This window comes from Grampus griseus, assembly GCF_964374135.1.
Source record: "Grampus griseus genome assembly, chromosome: 19".
In the NCBI taxonomy this organism is placed as follows: domain Eukaryota; kingdom Metazoa; phylum Chordata; class Mammalia; order Artiodactyla; family Delphinidae; genus Grampus; species Grampus griseus.
In genome coordinates, this window is record NC_139013.1 from 44,478,941 (window position 1) to 44,499,720 (window position 20,780).

General features: G+C 49.3%; 1 protein-coding gene across 3 annotated transcripts in view; it reads right to left on the reverse strand.

Moving 5' to 3' along the window:
- Positions 1 to 2,839: 2,839 nt before the first annotated feature.
- Positions 2,840 to 20,780, reverse strand: part of CALB2 (calbindin 2) — a gene marked incomplete at its 5' end in the record, with an annotated part of 28,670 nt that continues 10,729 nt past the window's right edge. Inside the window, 10 exons of one of the 3 annotated variants that reach the window (XM_082677395.1) lie at positions 2,840 to 3,416; positions 6,900 to 6,971; positions 7,749 to 7,802; positions 8,034 to 8,073; positions 8,408 to 8,463; positions 8,998 to 9,075; positions 9,655 to 9,711; positions 14,723 to 14,803; positions 17,146 to 17,235; positions 20,330 to 20,406. In XM_082677395.1, coding sequence (XP_082533521.1) covers positions 3,303 to 3,416; positions 6,900 to 6,971; positions 7,749 to 7,802; positions 8,034 to 8,073; positions 8,408 to 8,463; positions 8,998 to 9,075; positions 9,655 to 9,711; positions 14,723 to 14,803; positions 17,146 to 17,235; positions 20,330 to 20,406 — 719 coding nt within the window. In that variant the 3' untranslated portion in view covers positions 2,840 to 3,302. Of the gene's footprint in view, positions 3,420 to 6,899; positions 6,972 to 7,748; positions 7,803 to 8,033; positions 8,074 to 8,407; positions 8,464 to 8,997; positions 9,076 to 9,654; positions 9,712 to 14,722; positions 14,804 to 17,145; positions 17,236 to 20,329; positions 20,407 to 20,780 lie in introns of all 3 variants that reach the window. The other 2 variants (XM_082677394.1, XM_082677396.1) reach the window with 2 other exon arrangements.

The following is a 20,780-nucleotide window of genomic DNA, read 5'->3' on the forward strand; positions in this document are numbered from 1 at the left end:
TTATTGACAGTTTGCTTGGGGAAAGAACTGCAGTGGTCCAAACCATTTTGGGTTCTTCCCAGTGACCTGGCACCTTGTGGATTTGACCAGCCTGCTCTCTCGGCCCTGAGATGCAACTAATTCCAGCTAATCGAGTTAGCTGTGTGACACTGCTCTCTTCCTCGGGACTTACTAACTGGACTTGGTGTTCCTGGGCATTTTCCTTTTTCTTCATAGCCTGTTTCTGCTGGCCTTTGTGTTAGAAGGTGAGGCTGTTGATAGAGTTGCCTGGAGAAACTCAAGACAAGAGAAAGGTGCTGGACCTCACAGGGGTGGGGCCGTTCCTGGGGTGGTCCTGGGAGGCTAGGGTAGAAGACAGGTGTCCCCCTCCAAAATACAGAGTTAGATGGGTTTGTGCCTGGCTTTCGGTAATCTTTCCAAAGGGAATTTTGTGAATGGAGAATGTACCCGGGAGACAGTTGCCTTTAAGTTTGAAATCTCTGCGTCTGCCTGGGACTGCTCTATTTTGGACTTTGGTCTCAGGTCCCAAGGCTCTATGTGGAATGGGAAATTCCACTCAAGGGCATGGAGCTGGGCTAGGATCTTCCGCTGAAGGGTTGTGTTTAGAGCTCACCAGCTCCTAACGCACCTGTGAGTCAGGCAGCAACAAAGTCTGGTGTCCACAAGAGAGAAAGAAGAGGGTGAAATGAATCCCAGATGCCACCCCACGCTCCCTGTCACCCCAGCCCCTGTTCCCCTGGCGTGGGCTCCTAACACAGGAGAGAGTCAGCACAGCCCTGAGGACAGCACGGCACTGTGATGGCCTTAGCATCACCCTCCCCTCTCCCTTTGTCTCAATAGACAGATACCTGCATTCACAATGAACTAAACGGGCTTCTGAAAGACCAGGTGTCCCTGACGGCATGAGTTTCCCCTTCTGCTGAATAGAGATCGTGCCTGGGAGAAAGGGCTCCCAGGCCCTTTCCCTTTCCAGCAAATCTGGGTCCCGGAGTTGCAACCAGGTAGAAAAGGACCCACCTCTGCCCCTGCATGGATCCCAGGCTGTGGCAACCGCTCCACCCCATCTTGCCTCGGGGGCTTTGAGGGGAAGCCCAGGCAGAGCAGTGTGTGTCGGGAGGGCAAGTGTGAAGCTATAGACTGGGCTACAGCGCCTCATCCTGGGGGATGCTGGCCGAGGACACCTAGGGATGATAGGGTGGGGGGCTGCGCTTAGTGGACAGGAGATCCCCTGGTAGGATACATAGGGGTGGCAGGGAAGTCGGTATTAGGCAGTGCAACAGGGCCTCGTGGGAGCTGGTGGCTGGTTCCCCTTCCCCTCACTCCGTTTCTGTCTCTTTCTCTCTCTCTCAGTCTCTGTCCTTCCTCCCTTCCTTCTTTCCTGTGTTTTTCTCTGCATCTTCTCTCCACTACTCTCTGACTCTCCCGGGCTCTTGGTTCCTACTCTTCTCAGTATCACTTCGGGCTTGGTTTTGGATTGCTGCCGTGCCACCTCTCGCCCCCAAAGCTGTATCACCACCCAGCTTCAATGCCACACATACTGCCTGACAGCCCTGGCTCTCAACCTCAGATTCCAGGAGACTCTTAGGGGCCCCGCCTGGACCAGATGTCCACTCTCGGCCCCGTCAGCTGTGGGCAGGCAGACAGAGGTCAGGTGGCTCTCCGGCTGCAGCATCCAGGGGGTGAACAGGACAGGCTCTCTCAGAAAGGGGCGTGGCTGGGAAAGAAAGGAGGCGTAGAGTCGACCCACAGGGCTCTATTGCTCCAGGTGAGTTCCTGGTTATTGAATGGACACTTCCAAAGTGACTTAACGTCTTTGAGCTTTAGTTTCTTCATCTGAAAATCGTATCCATCGCAAGGATTGTTGCGACGTTAAATGAGGTAATGTCAAAACAGTCAGTATCTGATAGCATTAAAAAAAAAATCAGGTATCTCTCTGTTCTAGGATCCCAAAGAGTTCTGTGCACCCAAAGGCCATGCTGGCCCTATACCAAGGGGCATCTGATATGTGGCTGTGGGGCAAATTGCATTTCGAGGGGGAGAAGTTAAGTTCGTGGTGCCTGGAACTCCTGGGTGGAGGTCCCCCCTGCTGGGTGGAGATCACCTCGTCCCACTGTTGCCACAGGCCATTGGTAGCCCTACTGTAAAGAATGTGGATCCAGGGAATTCCCTGGCGGTCCAGTGGTTAGAACTCCGAGCTTCCACTGCAGGGGGCTCGGGTTCAATCCCCAGTCAAGGAACTAAGGTCCTGCGAGCCATGCGGTGCAGCCAATTAAAAAAAAAAATGTGGATCCAATCCTCGGGATTCATACCCTGGCTTTGCGCCGCCAACTGGCCCTAAGACATGGGGCTCGTTACTTGACCTCTTTAATCTTGAGTTTCCTCATCTGTACGCTGGAGACAATCACAGCACCCCTCTCAAGGGACTAAGAGAGATACGGCAGGCAAACTGTTTTGCATAATACCTGGCATTTAGTAAACTTTCAATGAACTGATAACTGCTGTTATGATTTCAGAAACGTGGAAACAAACATGGAGCAGAGAAGTGACAGGCTGATGGAGAGAAGGCAGTGAGTGGCAAGGGAAAGTACAGCGTCCCGGGGTCCCACACCCTTGCTTCTAGCGGTTATGCCCCAGTTGGGTGGTCCCCTCACTCTCCCCACTCACTCGAGAACAGGCTCTCTCTTTGTCAGGGACTAGCGGCAGAGAGAAAGTTGACCACTCAGCCAGAACTGGGAGAGCTTCCACAGGAGAACATTTCCTTTTTATTGTCTGTAAACTCTTCTTTGGTAAACAAGAAACCCAAAGGGAAAGGGAGCACGCTGAGTCAAGGACAGGGCCGGTGCCCGCCACGAACAAGGAGCTCTGAGAAGACAGCTACACCACTAGCGAGGTGGGGCATGGAACCCGGGGGTTCGGGGTGGCTGGTGGCATGGGGGAGAGGCAGAGGGGAGGGTGCACTCTGTTGGACATAGAAGCCTAAATCATACAGCGAATGAGCTCATGCATCACAGCGAAGAGAAGGAGGGACTCCCCACCTGTGCCCCCGCCCACCTTCTGTGCGGTTGGTGCCCCTCTGCATGCAGAGCGCTGTGACTGGTCATCCAGGGTTGGGTTGGAGGGGGCCCCAGGGGGCCCGTCAGCAGCCCCTTCTCCGTCTCTTCTTTCCTGCTCTGCAGGCTGGGGTGTGTGCAGATGGCAGGGGCAGTGGGAGGGATGCTCAGGATCTCCGGGTCTGGGTGGAAGTGGCAGGGCAGCAGGGGCAGGTTTGAGGGGAGGTGGAGAAGCAGCCCCCATCCCCCCTTTTACATGGGTGGCTCACTGCAGAGGACAATCTCCAGGTCCTTGCGGTAGAGCCTCCCCGCCTCGGCCAAGGACATGACGCTCTTTTTGTAGCTGGTGAGCTGTTGGATGTTCATTTCCTAGGAGACAGAGAGGGAGAGGGTAAGAGGCTCAGAGGACGGCCCCACCTACACGGCCCAGCTGTTCATTCAGCCAGAACCTTTCCCTTATCCCATCTCGGTGCAAGTAGCTTAGAGGCACACAAAGCATGGGCCTTGGGAGTCAGAAAGCCCTGGATGAAAAACACTCTCCCTTTCACTTAGTGGCTGCATTGCTTTGGGGAAAGTATTCAACCTTTGCTGAGTCTCAGCTGCCTCATCTGTAAAATGGGTACGGTAACGAGCCTGCCTCATTGAGGTGTTATGATGATTCCGTGAGGAAATGAATGTAAACAATACTTAGCACAGTACCTGACACACAGCACGCACTCCAAACAGTAGCTGTTGATGACAGTCATTACCTATGCACAGCTTCTCTAAATTCCTCTACCTCAGTGAGCCTCCCTTTACTCGAGCTGCTGGGTCCCTGCAGGTGAGGAGGAGAATGCCAGGGGAGCTCCCTGGTTTCGTCTTCAGGCCCCTTGGATCATGCTTCCCTAAAAGCCTCACCCAGCGAAACAAGGGATTCTAACTCCTTTCTCCTCCAGCGGCAAGCCTACCAGCCTACTGCTTGTTCACTGGCTCCTTGTGGCCTTGAGGGGCACTAAGACAGGTGACCCACAGACATATGCCCAGAGGCTCATACAAAATGGAGACCAACATGTGCAGAACACCAACAGCCCACATGCCTTGTGTTGCCTTGGATGGAAATAGCCGAAAGTTCTGAAATAGAGCAAAGTCATCATCAACGTTGGAAACTCACTAAACAAGTGTCTTTTTCTTTCCCTCCTCCTGCCTCTTCCTCCTCCTTTTGTATGGAACATGTCGGCAGATCTTTTCTTTTTTTTTTAAATAGTTCCCCTTCCAGGCTGATGGGTCATTATCTCCATTCAGCTAATGAGAAAAGTGAGGTGTAGAGACTAAGGTATTGGCTAAAGGATGGGACCAGCTCTACAGCCATAAGGAGTCTTGGTCCCCTGAGTAATTCTTCACGTGGCTCACCTGCCCTCGGTGCTCCAAGGTCAGTCTTTTATTGCATCGTTTGGTGACATCCCCTCACGTTACTGATTCCTGGGTTTGTGCCACCACCCAGCCCCAAGGCACTTTGCAGGCATCTCTAGCTTTGAGGGGCATCTTCACTAAAGTTGTGAAGTTCCTGGAAAAAATGTCACCTAGTCCATAACACCAGGGTGTGCCTGAGCGACCTACCACTCAATTAGGAGCTAAGGAAGTGACCCCATATATCAAGCCTGAGCTTGACAAAACCCTCCAGTTCAGTGTGGCATCAAGAGTTTTAGCAGAATGGACAGACGGGGCTGCTTACTTTCTGTGTCTAGAAGTATTGCTTGAAGCTGAGGATGGCTTTAGCAAGTTGCAACTGTCTTAGGACTGCTAGGAAATGTCGAAGTTTGAGCCCATCAGCCTGTCCCTCAGGAGCCTCAAACATAAATCTGCTCAGAAACCGAATCACCGTCCGTGAAGGCACCATCAAAATGGCATACGCGGACTTCCCTGGTGGCGCAGTGGTAAAGAATCCGCCTGCCAATGCAGGGGACACGGGTTTGAGCCCTGGTCTGGGAAGATCCCACATGCCACGGAGCAACGAAGCCCATGCGCCACAACTACTGAGCCTGCGCTCTAGAGCCTGCGAGCCACAACTACTGAGCCCGCGTGCCACAACTACTGAAGCCTGCGTGCCTAGATCCTGTGCTCTGCAACAAGAGAAGCCATCGAAATGAGAAGCCTGCACGCGGCAATGAAGAGTAGCCCCCGCTCGCCGCAACTAGAGAAAGCCTGCATGCAGCAACGAAGACCCAACACAGCCAAAAATAAATAAATAAAAAATAAATTTATTAAAAAAAAAGGCATATGCATCTGCCATGTGGGCTCACCTAAAAATGGCCATTCCCCTCCCAACTCAGGGGCTGTTATTTACAAGCATGCAGCTCTCTCTACTGATTCATTCACTCAATCCCCATGTGCTAAATCTGGAGCTTAGTACAGGTGGAAGGCTCCCAGGTAAACAATTTTATTAATATCCTTGTTCTCTAATCTTCAGAGTTGTTTCCTAGCCCCAACACCTGACTCTTTTTTGTTTCCACATCTCGAGTCAAGCTGTGTAGCCATATGAGTTGTCTTTTGTGGTAATCAAGAAAGAGCCTAGTTAGGTGATGACCAGGAAATTCGGGTCTCTCCCAAGATTTAATGCCTGCCTTCAAGGCCCATCAGCCTCAGGCATAAAGCAGGGTGATGTGGAGAATAATCATGCCTCATTAATACAATTACAGTTAAAGATATTTTCCATTACGATGCGCAACATTCCTTGGACACATAAGGATGCACAAATAATTTTCTCCTAGAGTTTGGTGCCAGGAAAACGTCTGCTGAGTTCAAACACTTGGTGAGTACTTCCTTTCTTCCTAGGAAGTATTCGCTTATAATTTGTTTTCTGCCTCTTTCAAAAAGCAACTGTAGGTAGTGTAAAGCAAAAAAATAAATTTAGGGTGAAAGAAATGAAGGATGATATTCAGGATAAAGAAGTCGGAAGGCAGTTGGAAAGGGAGACAGATAGACTCAGAGGCTGTGATGAATTTTTTGCCCTGAAATTGAGCATTATATTTAGCTCTAGCCCGATCGCCCAGGCAGTTAGACGACGCAAGGAATTATAGAGCGTTCCTCATCTAATTAAAGAAAGCAGCAAAACCATTTTCTCAGAGAAAGACATTTTGCAGGAGGTGGAGGAAAATGCCGCCAAGACTCATCTCCCGGTTCCTGTAAAAAAGTCTTTTGTTGGCCATGTGGCTGACACTTCCAAGAACTGGGCCACATCAAAACTGCCATGGCCTCATAGCTGCGTTATTTCCATCAGCCAGCAGGCAGAAGAAACCCAAGTGTCTGCCTGTGAATGGACAGATAAAATGTGGGATAGACACACCACGGAATGTTACTGAGCCTTAAAAAGGAAGGAATTTCTGACATGTGCTACAACATGGATGAACCTTGAAGACGGTTACGCTGAGTGAAATGAGCCAGACACAGAAAGATAAATACTGTATGATCTCACTTATATGAAGTATCTAGAGCAGTGAGATGCACAGAGAAAGTAGAATGATGAGTGCCAGTGGCCGGGGGCAGGCAGCAAGGGGGAGTTATTGTTTAATGGCTACAGAGTTTCAGTCTGGAAAGATGAAAAAGAGTGCTGGATGGTGGTGACAGTTGCACAACATCGTGAATGTAGTTAATGCCACTGAACTGTACTTAAAAATGGTTAAGATGGCAAACTTTTTTATGTGTATTAAAAAAAAAAAATCAGTCAATTCAACCAGAAGAAAACCAAACCAAAAAACTGCCGTTGCCTTGTTAGGGGGTGATCAGAGAGGAGCAAAACGCACTCCTCGGCCTTCCTTCCCACCCCCATCCCGCCTCCAGGACAGCACCCCACCTCCGGGCTCAGCCACTCACCTTCTTGTTTTTCTCATACAAATCCTTCAGGAGGGCGTCCAGCTCATTCTCATCAATGTAGCCACTTCCATCCTGGCGGGGAGCAGAGGGTCAGCACAGAGCCTCAGAACTCAGGCCCCATGACCCCCGACCACAGTCTAGCTTTGCTAACGGTCTTTACTCTGAGCAAAAGAGGTGCCCAAATAACGTGTCACTTCTGACTTTACCAGTCACTGCAGGAATGGGAGGGTCCAGGGAAAACTGTTGGTAACCTTCCCTTCTGGTGTTTTTCATTCGCACTGAAATTGTAAGTGAGGTTCAAGAAGCATTTTGCTAACTCCCTGGGTGTCGAATCCCACAACAAGATGTCAGGATGAACACAGGCTATTTAAAGTTTACCCCCACGCCTACAGTTCTAAGGAAAACCATTGGAGTCACCTACACAGGGGCAGCTAAGGGAGGGGCGACATTGGTACGGAGGGCCTCTCACTCCCCACTTCCTAGGAAGACAGCAAGATTATGACCTGGCACCAGGGGAGCAGTACTGAGCACCTCCTCTCTTTGGGTACCAACAATGTAATCACACCCTAGTTCCAGGCATAACCCTCTTCCATGAGCTGTTCTCTCCTATACTTTTAAGGAACCAAAACCTTGGGTCCCACAGGCCACACACTGAAGGACATTTATCTTCTCACAGCAGAAGATGCTGCAGGGAATCCAAAGGGACAGGAAGAAAGTGCATGGCTCAGATTGCTGCTCCGACAGCTCCTTTACGCCTAAGGACCAAGGCGAGCCATTCTGGTGGGGTGGGGGGGAGGGGGGGCTGGAACGGGCCTCCTGCTTTTCCATCCACACCGTCCTCTGTCTTACCTTGTCGTAAAATGTGAAGATTGCGTTGAACTCCTCCGAGGTCAGCTTCATGCCCTGGAAGGCCCAAGGTATTAAAGACAGAAGCCAAAGCCCTGCAGAGAGTGAGTGTGTGTGGGGGGTGTGTGTGTGTGTGTGCGCGCGTGCGTGCGCTGAGGAGGGGTGAGCTCAGAGGGGGGAGGGGAAGGGGGGAGGAATTGAAGAAAAGCGTGTGTGTGTGAGGAAGGGTGAGCTCAGGGGTGAGGGGAAGGGAGGAGGAATTGAAGAAAAGCGAAGAGGCTATTTTACCTGAAATTTAAGCAGGAAGTTTTCCTGTACAGGCAAGAGTCTGGAAAGAGAATGTTAGAGCAGCGATTAGGAGACAGAGCAGAAGCAAGAACAACTCGGACCGGGGGGAGGGGATGCAGAAGGAGCATCTGTAGTTATGGAAACGATCTCTGAGCACTTAATAATCAGGTGTCAGTGGAAAGTTCTAAAAAGAGGGAGACGGAACGTTGAGGTGATGATGATCATGATTTGACCTAACTTTGATTTGTGCTTCAGGACACCTGACCTGTCGCCTTCCCCACTGATTGATCTTGGCGATAGGGACGGTAGCACAGGGATGATCTGCAGGGATCTTGTGAAAAGTGATGCTGGGGTGAGTGAGGGCAGGCACTTACCGGGACATCTCCGAGAGGCCCAGTTTGCCGTCCCCGTTCAAGTCAAACATCCGTAGCTGTTGGGGACAGAAAGCGGTGCCTGGGTTATTTGCTTTGACTTTCTCTCATGTCGGACCTTGGCCCGCCATCCCCTGTACTGGAGAGGAAGGAGGATGGGGGAGTATGCGCATGCGTCCTCTGAGGTCACCTGGTGGCAGGGACCAGCATGGACTGAATCGGTCACTGGGGAGACAGCAGGGACTTGGTCATGGCTCCCCTCCCCCTTTCTCAGGGACAGGGCCGCAGAAGACAGCAGACCAGCACCGAAGGCCCACCCTCTCCAAGTTTATCTTCTCCTGGAGCTGTGGAGGCTGTCATGGAAACAGATGCTCCCGTCTTACGCTGTCCCAGGAGCATCTGGCTGAGTGGGGACCTCAAGAGAGAGGGTGCAGGGCCCGTGAACTAGCATCCCTCTTGCTGGCTGCCACTGGGAGTCACCTCTCCTGGACCTGAAGAATCAGCCAACTAGCAACCCCCCAAACCCCGAATCCCACCGATTTGGGGCCCGTGTCCTGCACCCCTGGGGAGGAGGGATACTTCCAGCCACTCACTATGGTTTGGGTGTACTCTTGGAGCTTAGGTTCATCATATGGTCGGTTCGCCTTTTTCAGCAGGTCAGACAGGAATCCCTGGAATACCAAAGTCCTCTTCAGAGCTCCCAGTTCAGGCTGTCTGTCCCTGACTCACCTGCTCCTTCAGACGGTCACTCAGCACTGTTTTCCGGGGCACATCATTTGCGTAGCTTGCAGCCCTCACAATTCCCTCACCCCTTAATGCTTGTGGAGTAACCCTGAAGGGGGAGGGAGCTGCTGGATGCAACCTCACCCCATAGGCCAGGCAGTAGAAACTGGCTCTGGCTCCTCAGAGAGCCCAGGACACATGCTAAGCAGTGCCTGGGACTCCTTGGGTCCAGAGGAGTTTAGGGGTAGACGTGCAAGTAAGGAGGCCAGACTGCTGGAATGCCTGTCCTGGGCACTGACGTGCAGAGGAATGTGGACTGGTTGAACTCCTGCAGCTCTGTGTTGCTGATTTCACATGGCTGAACATGTCTAACCATTCAGAGCCGGGCCTGAGTATCCCAAAGCAGACCACACACCTACTTTCCTCACCCACCCTCTCCTCCCTCCCCAGGTTCCTTGAACCCACCACCACTTTGGTCTCAGGCCCATTCTCTGCGCCCTCCATGCCCTCTCCAAGGCTCATCTTACCTTGAGTTCGTTGGCTTCGATGTAGCCGCTTCTGTCTGTGTCATACTTCCGCCAAGTCTGCAATGGGAATGTCAACCTAGTCACAAAGATTTATCCACACCTATAAGCTTCCCTCCATCTTCCTTTAACGGGCCAGGCTGGGTCTTGATATTCAAGAATATTACAATGAGATGGGGACACGGAGATGGTCGCAGTTGAAGAGATAAGGGAAGGTGTCTTGGCCAAGGTCACAGAGAAGAAAACAACCCTGCTGGGACAAGGTCTCCTTACTGTAACCGGCTTCAGGATCATCTTGTAACCAGGGTTATGGTTTTCTAAGGTGTTAACCAGGCAGATTTTTACCAGGGCCAGCACTATGATCTGTTGGATCCCATTTTTGCTGTGGGTATATTGGGTGTCCTTTTACTGTTCTGGAAGCTTCTCATTCTCCACGTGGGAGTTGGGAGCAAGGGTAGGAACCCTCTGGAAGGGGCAGAAGCAGGCTTTGGTTACTCCTCATTGTACTGCGTCCTCAACCCCTCCACCACGACGCATATGGCAGCCACGTCTGAAGGTGGAACAGAATTGGTAGTGGAATCAGTTTGTTTAGACTATCCCAAGGCCACTCCCCCACCTTTCTGATAAAAAACATCGCCCCATTTATTTTTAGGAAACCACCCCTCTCTCATGCTCAGTCCACATGGTTCCGGAGGGGCTGATCCATCTCCAGAGGGAGGCATGTGATCTAGGCCTAGACAATCGGTCCATCACTGGATCTTGCTCCATACTGGTTCTGGGCTCTGATCTGAGTCCCAGTTATTCAGTACATGCATTGGGTCCCTGTGAGGGACCAGGGAACTGCCTGCTGACCACAGCATCTGGGGGATCAAAGAGAAGCAGAGCTTCAGCAGGTGATATGGGTCTGACCACCTCCTTCCTCTCTGTTCTGGCCATCTGAGCAGGAGCAGACATCACACAGGAGAAACAAGGAAAAACAGTTGGAATGGTTTAAAAATGTCCACCAATTCTTCACCTCCCTAGTTTCCCTCTCCTTGAATGTGGACTGAACTTAGTGACTCACTTCTAATGAATAGAACACGGCAGATATGGCAGTGTGTGGCTTCCAAGCCTAGGTCATAAAGACATTGAGGCTTCCTTCTTGTTCTGCCTCTTTGATCACTCACTCTGGAGGAAGCCAGGTGCCACGTCGTAAGGACACTCAAGCAGCCCTATAGAACGGCTCATGTAGTGAGAAACTGAGGCCCCTTGCCAACAGCCACGTGAGTGCACCACCTTGGAAGTGCATCTTCCAGCTCCAGTCAAGCCTTCAGATGACTGCAGCCCAGCTGACATCTTGACTCTGAACCAGAGCCACTTGGCTGAGCTGTTACCAAATTTCCAACCACAGAAACTGAGAGATAATAAATGTTCGTTGCCTTAGGCTGGTAAATTTTGGGGGGTAATTTGTCACACAGCGATAGTTAACTAATAACAATGGTCCTGAAAAAATCTGGTCCTGAATGCAGCTGTCCTGAAACCCCAGTGTTTAACCCAGTCTATCTTGTGGGGAGGCGGGAATACCATGGTGGGGGATGAGAGTGGGTGTATCTGTGACAAACGGCCCAGAGAACCCTGTTTCCCTAATCTTTGGTCTATTTTGGTGCCTGATCACAGTTCTTAGATTTTCTTCCAAGTTTTCTTCCCTTGATTTTTATTCCCTTCTCCCTCAGCTCCAAACAGCACAGCTAGACACCAGCAACTCTTGATTTTCTGAAAGTCAGCAGGCGCTAATTCTTTTCCCAAATTTGATCTCCTGTCTCCTCAGCTTCTCCACATCATGTCCCCCACTTTAAAACAAGTTTTTATTGTGGTTGATTTACAATGTTGCGTTAGTTTCTGGTGTACAGCAAAGTGATTCAGAAATATATATATATATATACACACACACACACACACACGCGTGCATATATATATATATTTTCCATTATGGTTTATCACAGGATATTGAATATAGTTCCCTGTGCTATACAGCAGGACCTTGTTGTTTATCCATTCTCTATATAATAGTTTGCATCTGCTAGTCCCAAACTTCCAATCCATCCTTCCCCCACCCCACCTCCCCCTTGGCAGCCACAAGTCTGTTCCCTATATCTGTGAATCCATTTCTATTTCGTAGATAAGTTCATTTGTGTCATATTTTAGATTCCACATATCAGTGATGTCATATGGTATTTGTCTTTCTCTTTCTGACTTAGTATGATAATCTCTAGCTCCATCCATGTAGCTGCAAATGGCATTATTTCATTCCTCCTTTATGGCTGAGTAATATTTCATTATATGTATGTACCACACATTCGTCTGTTGATGGCATGTCCCCCTTTTATTGTGAGGAGTGTGAGAATGTATAGATATTTTAGGATCTTTCTTCCATACCAGCAAACTAGGCTGTGTAGTTCTCATGGTATAGTAGTGGCTCAAAAAATTTGATCCTGATTTTTTAAAAAGTTATGAGATATGAGCAAGTCCCAATAAAAAGGTAGATTTATTCTACGTACAACTTGGGTAAATGATTTTTGATTAGGGGAGAGTTCTTTCTTTGGGGAAAGAAAATGCCCGGCTCCATCAACATATCCCTTCCCATGCTCTGAAAGCCCGCCCTCGAGTAAGCACAAAGAAATATGTGCAGATTTTCAAATATGACGTCACCAACCACCTGCATGCCTTTAGTGTATAGGAATTTAGTTCATCTAGGTTGAGTCTTGACTGGGAGAAAAAGGCAGACACCCCCTAAATTGCCTCAGGGGAGGATAACCCGAAGGGACCCCAGTCCTCCCAGAAAGCAAAGCAGCCAGCTGCTTTCGGAGTGAGATCATCCTAGCAGTTCTGACCTCCCTCCCTCCCTCTCTCCCTCCCTCCCTGGATCCACCCCCAGCTCCATGCTCTCACGCTGGACTTCTCTTTCCATCCCGTACTTTGTGCTCAGCCATCACAAAGTATGGTCATTATTCTCTTCCCATTCAAGGAAAAGAGTTCAAGAAACCTGGGCTTTGTGAAATCTCAAAGAAACCCTGAGGTGTCACTTACGTTAGAAATTAAAATGTTGGGATGAGCGGTGGGATGGAAGCATCTGGCAGCACAAACCTTTCAGGGCTACAGAGGGGCCATTTCATGTTTCCAGCTGATAAAGATGGAATGAATGGACAACCCCAGGAGGGGATGGTCCTGTAGGATGATGGGGTCCCAGGAAACCTTTGGGATGGGGGTGGCGTTGGCTCAGTAGTTATGCTGGGGCTTAAAGGATAAAGGCAGGTAAAATATGGAACCATGTCAACTACACAGAGAGAAACCACTGATGATTTAGAGAGAGAGGGTTTCCTTCCCCTCCTCTTTAAGCATCTCTGCCCCCTGCAAGCTGTCATCCCCATTCTCCTGATCATAGGTGGAAGGGAGGCCAATCTCTGGCCGCCTCCCTATCAGGAAAGGAGTAATCAAGTATAAACGCTCCCTTTTCTACAGACAGAAAAACGGACACTCACAAAAGCAGCACCCTGACAAGTTCTATGTATAGGCGGACTTTTCCTCCTAGACAGGCAACGGGGGAACTAAGAACAGAATCCAGCCTGTCAATGACCAGCTTATGGAATTTTGCCATCGTGAAAAAACTGGAGAAAATCCTTTAAAGCACAATAAAATTAAATCCATATCTGATGCTTAGGCAAGCTACCACTTAAAAAAATGAGTCTTCTGCCCTAAGAATCCATTATTTCTAACTGACTTTCTATCTATATGGGGAACTCACTGCCATGTGTGTTTCTGGACTAACTCTCCAGTCATGTTTAAGCAGTGAATCAGCGACAGGGGATTACCGGTGGCTAGAAATGGATTTAACATGACAAATGGCGACTGGAGTTGTGTTGAAGGCTCGTCATTATTTATCACAGCAGGCACTGTGTGTGCGTGTGTGTGTGGGTGCTATGAGTTGAATTTCACCTTGAGGGACACATACATTGAATGGCTAGGGTGCAGAGCCCCAGAAAAATAGCAAAAATAACTGGTAGTTCGCCGGACATCAGGATTAGTAATATATTTGGTTAAACCGCATGGAATTTCCAATTTTTGTAAATAAAGAATGGTTAAATATGAGCAATTTCACATGGTTCAATCTGTCAATTGCATATTACTCAAAAGACACTTGAGTTTGGATGTCCTATTTCCCATGAGGATCTCAAAGAATTGCTACTGCAAAGATGGCAACATCTATTTTAAAGATGGACAGTGAAGCCCAGACCACAGTCAAACACCAAACCTGGAAGATACTGGAAACTGGAATTCTCACTGGGCTTTTCCAGTTTTAGAATGGTACCTAAATCCATCCTTCTCAAGAATGCTCCTTGGAACTCTGAATTCCAGGAACACTAATGCTATTGAGTGAGAAGGAACTATGAAAGATTCTGGAGGCAAACCAAATGAAACAGGTCTCTTTACTGCAGGATTTCTCAGAGCTTGTAATATGCAAATATCTATGGCAAATACCCAAATGGGAAATGGTGTGTACACATTATTTTCCAAAGGTACTTTACCCAAGCTTACCTCTCACCTTATTCCCCACACTTTAACGTGCACACACGTCACCTGGGGATCTTGCTAAAATGTAGATTCTGATTCAGTGGGTCAGGGACTTTGCATTTCTTTTTTTTTTTTTTTTTTTTTGGTACGCGGGCCTCTCACTGTTGTGGCCTCTCCCATTGCGGAGCGCAGGCTCAGCGGCCATGGCTCACGGGGCCAGCCACTCTGCGGCATGTGGGATCTTCCCAGACCGGGACACGAACCGGTGTTCCCTGCCTCGGCAGGCGGACTCTCAACCACTGCGCCACCGGGGAAGCCCGGGACTCTGTGTTTCTAACAAGCACCCAGGTGGTGGCGACATTGATGCTCCTGGTCCATGGACCACCTTTTGAGTAGTTGAGCTACTCAAAAGGGGTTTAGTGTCTTCCAGGGACCATTCCCAGGCATTGGGTGGGCCTGGCTCTGAACACGAGAGAAAGGCAGGCCCCGATGTACAAAAGAGAAGGCAGTGCCTTGGTCTCACCTCCATAAACTCGGTGCTGGAGCCCACATGCTGCCTGAAGCACAGAAGGAAGTTCTCCTCGGTCGGCAAGATCTGCGCCAGCTGTGGGGATCAGAGAGCAACAGTAACATTACGGAGAGCCCTGCCAGGAAGCAAACAGACTTTCATGCAGGAAGGATGGAAACCAGCCAGTGGCAAGGCAGCATGGGAGTCACATTTTGCTCCATTTTGCTTCCTTTCTTGAGAACAGGGAACAGCCCTTTCTTGAGAACAGCCCTTCAAAGGGGAAGAAGGGTGTTCTGAGAAGCGCTTCTGGGTCACCCCCAAACCTTCAGGTATGAGCAGCTGGAGGGACAGAAAGTGGTGCCACTTTAAAACGCGAGTATCCAGACTCAATACTTACTAGATGGTTCCACATATATAATTCTAGAAAATGCAAACTAATCTGAGTGCAGGAGGGCCTGACCAGACAGAGGAACATTTTGGGGGTGATGGAGATGCCGTATTTTGACTGTGGTGGTGACCACATGGCTGTATACAACTGTCTAAACTCATGGAATTTTACACTTCAAATCAATACTGCTTATTATATGTAAATTATACCACAACAAATCCGATTTTTAAAAAACTGCAAGTACTCTTGTGCCGCAAACACTGTTGGCTGCCACCCTCCCCCCCCAATGGCCTTCCCCTCTTCTCTGCTCCCAGCATGCTTGAGTCACAGGCAAATCCTAATTAGTCTCAGCTAGATGTGATAATCCCATTTCCCTGGCCAGTGATTGGCTTATGGCTAGACATGTGACCTACTCCTGGCCAATGAAATGTGAGGGGCGGTCTACTGCGGGTACCCCTGGGAAAGGTTTCCTTATTCTTATCAGGGACCAAATGAGATGGGCCCCTTCTGCATCTGGATGTGATGCCTGGAACTGCTCTAGCCAGCTTGCTACCAGCCTGAGGATGAAGCCGTTTTAGGGGTGGAGAACAGAACCAAGAGAACTGCCGAGAAGCAGGGCTGGAGACCTTGTCTCCTTCACCAGGAGTCAGTCCTTCTCATGGCCTTTCTCATTAGGAGCCTCTCATAGTTTAAGCTAAGAGTCAGTATATTATGGCCCATGAGCCAAATCTGGCTCAATGCCTGTTTCTGTAAATAAACTTGTATTGGAACATGGCAGGGCCCTTTCGTTTACATACTGTTTGTGGTTGTTCTGTGCCACAGGGCAGAGTTGTTGAAGGCAGGGTTTACAGCTTCCAAACCCTGACCATAGTCTGGAACTTTACAGAAAAAGCCTGCCAACCCCTGGTTTAAGCCCATTTGAGTGGGGCCAACCCCGTGGCGCAATCCACACTCCAGAGCCCCCCATGAGATCAGGCCAAGACGAGGCTCCAGCTGAGACCACGCGCTTGCTTAGCTTCTTGCTCTGCCCTTTCCTGTTGCTCTCGCCTCCCTTCTCTTGAAATCCTACCCACGAATCTCTGTCTCAGTCTCTCCTTCCAGGGCGCTGACCTAAGGCACCATGGCAACCAATTCACCCCGGGAGGAGTTCTGCCCTCCTTTATGTGCTGCTGTCATCGTTCTGGACCACTTGACCATGGGTTGCAGACTGATTTCCAGAGGTGTCTGGTTAGGCCTGCACACACAGGCACATGTAGATGTGTCTGTATAAGTGTGTGTGTGTATATATAAATTGTTACACAAGGAGGCCATTAGACTGAGGTAGCCTTAATGCCTTCGTAGCCTACGTTAGCAAACCAAAGTCTAAACACACAGCCAAAGCAGCCAACTAGGCTTTCCTGAATGATGCGGCCAACCAAACAACTTCCTTGCTTTGTAACTGGCTCTTCCATATACACGTCTTTCCCGTAGCTCCCATTGGTAGAGTGTTCCTAACTATTTTAGGTTCAGCGCTGGCCCATTTGAATTGATTTCTGCTCCAATAAACTCTTAAAATTTTTAACATGCCTCAGTTTATCTTTTAACAATATGTATATATCTATGCACATCAATACACACGTATGAATGTATGTGTGTGTATATATTAATATATATAAATTATACATGCTACATATATAAATTATATATACACACACACACACACACCCCTTTGGATGCCTTTAGGTGGGGCATGAACTCTCCTGTTCTGCAAACTTCAACCTCTCTTCTGTCTTAAACTGAGCTCATCACACATTTATAGTACCTGTTGGACCCTGAGAGCATTAAAAGTCTTCATCCCTGTCTTAGGCCAATGTGTGTTGCTTTCTCGTTCCTTGTGAGTCAAAGGAAAAGCTCCATCTGTTCTCTTTCATCAGCCTAAGTGCTGGGAGGGGTGGTGGGGCTTCAAGACCACCACCTCACTTGGATCCCTAGAAGGACTCCTGTGCGAGGGAGAGGCACAGGCAACCGACGGTCCTTCCCGTGTAGCTCTTAGCAGGATACTAGGACTCACCTCTGCCATCTCGATTTTCCCATCTGCGTTCTTGTCATACTTCTGCATGAATTCCTTCATCTTCTCCCCAAGGTTGTCACTCTTCGACATCTGCAGAAAGACAAAGGGCACCGATTTTGCTGCTGGGTCCCCTGCGAACCGTGGATCTCTCACCCTCTTGGTGCAGCAATGGTGGGGAATCATTCTGCACCCCAAATATGCAGGCATGGAACCAGGTTGAACCAATGCTCTGAGTAATCAGGGCTGCACCCTTTCCCTTTTTAGGGTTCCTCCAAATCTAAGTGTTCTGTCTTTTTAAAAATATATTATTGGGCTTCCCTGGTGGCGCAGTGGTTGAGAGTCCGCCTGCCGATGCAGGGGACACGGGTTCGTGCCCCGGTCCGGGAAGATCCCACATGCCGCGCAGCGGCTGGGCCCGTGAGCCATGGCCGCTGAGCCTGCGCGTCTGGAGTCTGTGCTCCGCAACGGAGAGGCCACAACAGTGAGAGGCCCGCGTACCACAAAAAAAAAAAAAAAAAAAAAAATATATATATATATATATATATATAAAATTTATTTATTAATGTCTGCGTTGGGTCTTCGTTGCTGCGTGTGAGCCCTCTCCAGTTGCAACGAGCGGGGGGCCGCTCTTTGCCGCGGTGCACGGGCCTCCCATTGCAGTGGCCTCTCCTGCTGTGGAGCACAGGCCCCAGGAGCACGGGCTTCAGTAGTTGTGGCACGTGGGCTCAGTAGTTGTGGCTCGCGGGCTCTAGAGCGCAGGCTCAGTACCTGTGGCGCACGGGCTTAGTTGCTCCACAGCATGTGGGATCCTCCTGGACCAGGGCTCAGACCCATGTCTCCTGCATTGGCAGGCGACTCTTAACCACTGCGCCACCAGGGAAGCCCTAAGTGTTCTCTTCTTTGAGGCTCAATCACATTATTTTCAGAGGGAAACAGAACATATGGATGTGCTCTGTACCACATAAGTAAACATGCCCGTCTGCCTTTGAGATGGATTAAACCATAAGTCTACCAGAAGGGTGAGGACTTATTTCCATCACTCAGATGTGAGAACTCAGGCCCCAACATTTCATTGAGGCAGCTTCTAATAAGCCCAACCTATTGCAGGGGCCCCCAGTAAGTTCTAGACATTCCACCACAGCAAAGGTGATCGCTCATTTTCTTCTTTAAAGACTAACTGGAAATTCTACAATGCTTTTCACTCTGATTTTAGGCTAGGAAGAATGTGACCAGAAAGTCTGTATAGTTGAGGGGTCATTTAAATAGTCCACTAGATGAATGTGACTACTAAAAAGGCAAAGAGCTTCCAAAGTTCTATTGCGCCATCACCGCCTAACTTAAGTCTAAGGTCCTCTTGAAGTTCTCAGAGCTTCTCTTCGCTTGGGGTGCTGCTTGTTAAGTGTTGGCATTCGTGAGCTCTTCTTTATCCCTAATCAGTGATGAATCATCTTGGCATCTGAAGCCTCTTCGCCTCTCCAATGGCTTTCTGCTGGGTTGTGTATTTCCTAGGATTGGGCCAAGGAAAATTCTACCAATTCTTAGAGTCTTTCGTTTTTTACCTTTTGGACTGGTCTCAATTTGCCCATATGTATTTTTTTTATCAATATTTATTGCGTTACATCTACAAATGTGCCTGGAATGAGCCTAGGCCCTTATCAGAAATGTGGCCATCCTGTTTGCTTTCCACAACAGTCCCCATGATGTTAGTAGCCTGTCCATTTTACACACAAACGGAGGCTGAGATGACGTGACTTCTCCTGAGGTCACCAGCTAGTATCGTCAGAATTTGAACTCATGACTCTTGTTTCCAAGGCCAGTGTTTTTTCTACCACAGAACAGCTGCTCTGAGATCCAGTCCGGGGTGATGTTAGTTGAGAATGTTGTTGACAGACTTGAAAATCACCCCTGATGCCATCTGAGGAAGGGAATGACTAAGAGAACCAGTTGTGAAGCCTGTGTTTTCTGTGATCCGGGCTTCATTATCCTAGTAATGAGGGGTGACGGGGGACTGTTGATAAACAAACCCATGAATCACCTCCATCACTTAAGCCCATCGCCTGGACATCTTCCTCACCAGGGCGTGCTGACGAGCTCTGAACCAGGTGTTCACCAGTGGATTTGTGACTCATCTCCCAAAGCGCTCCATGAAGACTTGCTAATAAGCAGTGGATTGGCCAACAGACACGCAGCAGGGGAGAGTAGAGAGACCACCCCCCACCCCCCAACCAAAGGACCTGCAGGAGCTGGTGGGGAGGGAGTTGGTCTGACTCCATATATTCGAGAACCAGACATGGGAATCACAACAGACTAGCTCCAATCACCTTACCTTTTCAGTATTTCAGACGGTCCCCCAAAAGGCTTTAGTGAAGTCAGTCATGCCAGGTTGGCACGTGGGGAAACAATGTGCCTGCCGTTAAGGGCGTGGGACATGATTTGCAGTCGCTTCAGGCCATGAAGGGCAGTCTGACACCTACACACATGAGCCAGTACGATCTGGCTCAGATGCTGGTTTGGAGCAATCCTCCACTTTCCTCTAGGTCCTTGCCGAGGTTCCAGCCTTGGTTGGTCTGGAACAGTGGTTCTCTAGTGGGGACGATTCTGCATCCCTTGCAGGGGACACTTAGCGATGTCCAGAGACATTTTTGATTGTCACAATTTGGAGGGGTGCTACTAGCATCTCATGGGTAGAGGCCAGGGATGCTGCTAATCATCGTACAATGCCAGGGACAGCCCCCCGTGACAAAGAGTCACCACCCCAAACGTCATTAGTGCCGAGGCTGAGAAACTCCAGTCTTGAACAAAGGCACTTGAAACCCCCAAGGCCTCCAATCTTGAGTCATGACCCCTCTGAGCATATTAGGTAGGCTATGGACTCTTCCCTAGGAAAAAATACTTTTTATACACACAGACGCAGACACAAACGTTTGCAGTTTTGGGCAGTTTATCAACCCCCGGTACCCATGAACACCCCTCAATCCCAGACACCCAGAGATAGTGAGGTAAGGTACTCTTTTAAGGGAGTATTTCAATTTTTAAAATCCTTCCAGATAAAAGAAAAACTCTAAGGGTCAAGACCAGAGATGTCAGGCTGCTGATGGAATGTATGACCTAGGACAGACAATGCTCAAAGCCATGGTCAGGACGACAGAAAATTCCAAACAATGGGAGAGGGGTCTGGGCTTACCATGCCAGAGCCTTTTCTTGCCTTCTCCAGTTCTTGGAAAAAGTTTTCTAGCTCTTTACCTTCAATATACCCATTTCCTGCAAAGATAGCAAAGAAAAAAAGCAATGAACCTCAGAGCTAAGTAGTAAAACTTATGGTGGATGGGTGGGGTGGGGAAATGGGGGTCTTCATTGAGAACTTGTTCTCCTCAGTGGTCAAGCAGGTGTCTGGGCCAGCCCTGGACTGTTAGGGATGTGGGTCCTGCCCTGTGGCCATTTGCAACCATAGAGATCCAAGATTAATAACGGTGTTGCCTTTGTGATATACATTCAGTAGTCAGAGACTGGGAGGGACCAGCGTGTGGGCCATGCTGGCAGAGGGAGCTGGGAGCTGTCTGTCCATAGCCAGCTGGGCAGGCAGCAGGAGCTGCAGATCTGACAGGGGACAACAGGTCATCAGCCTCGAGATTTGT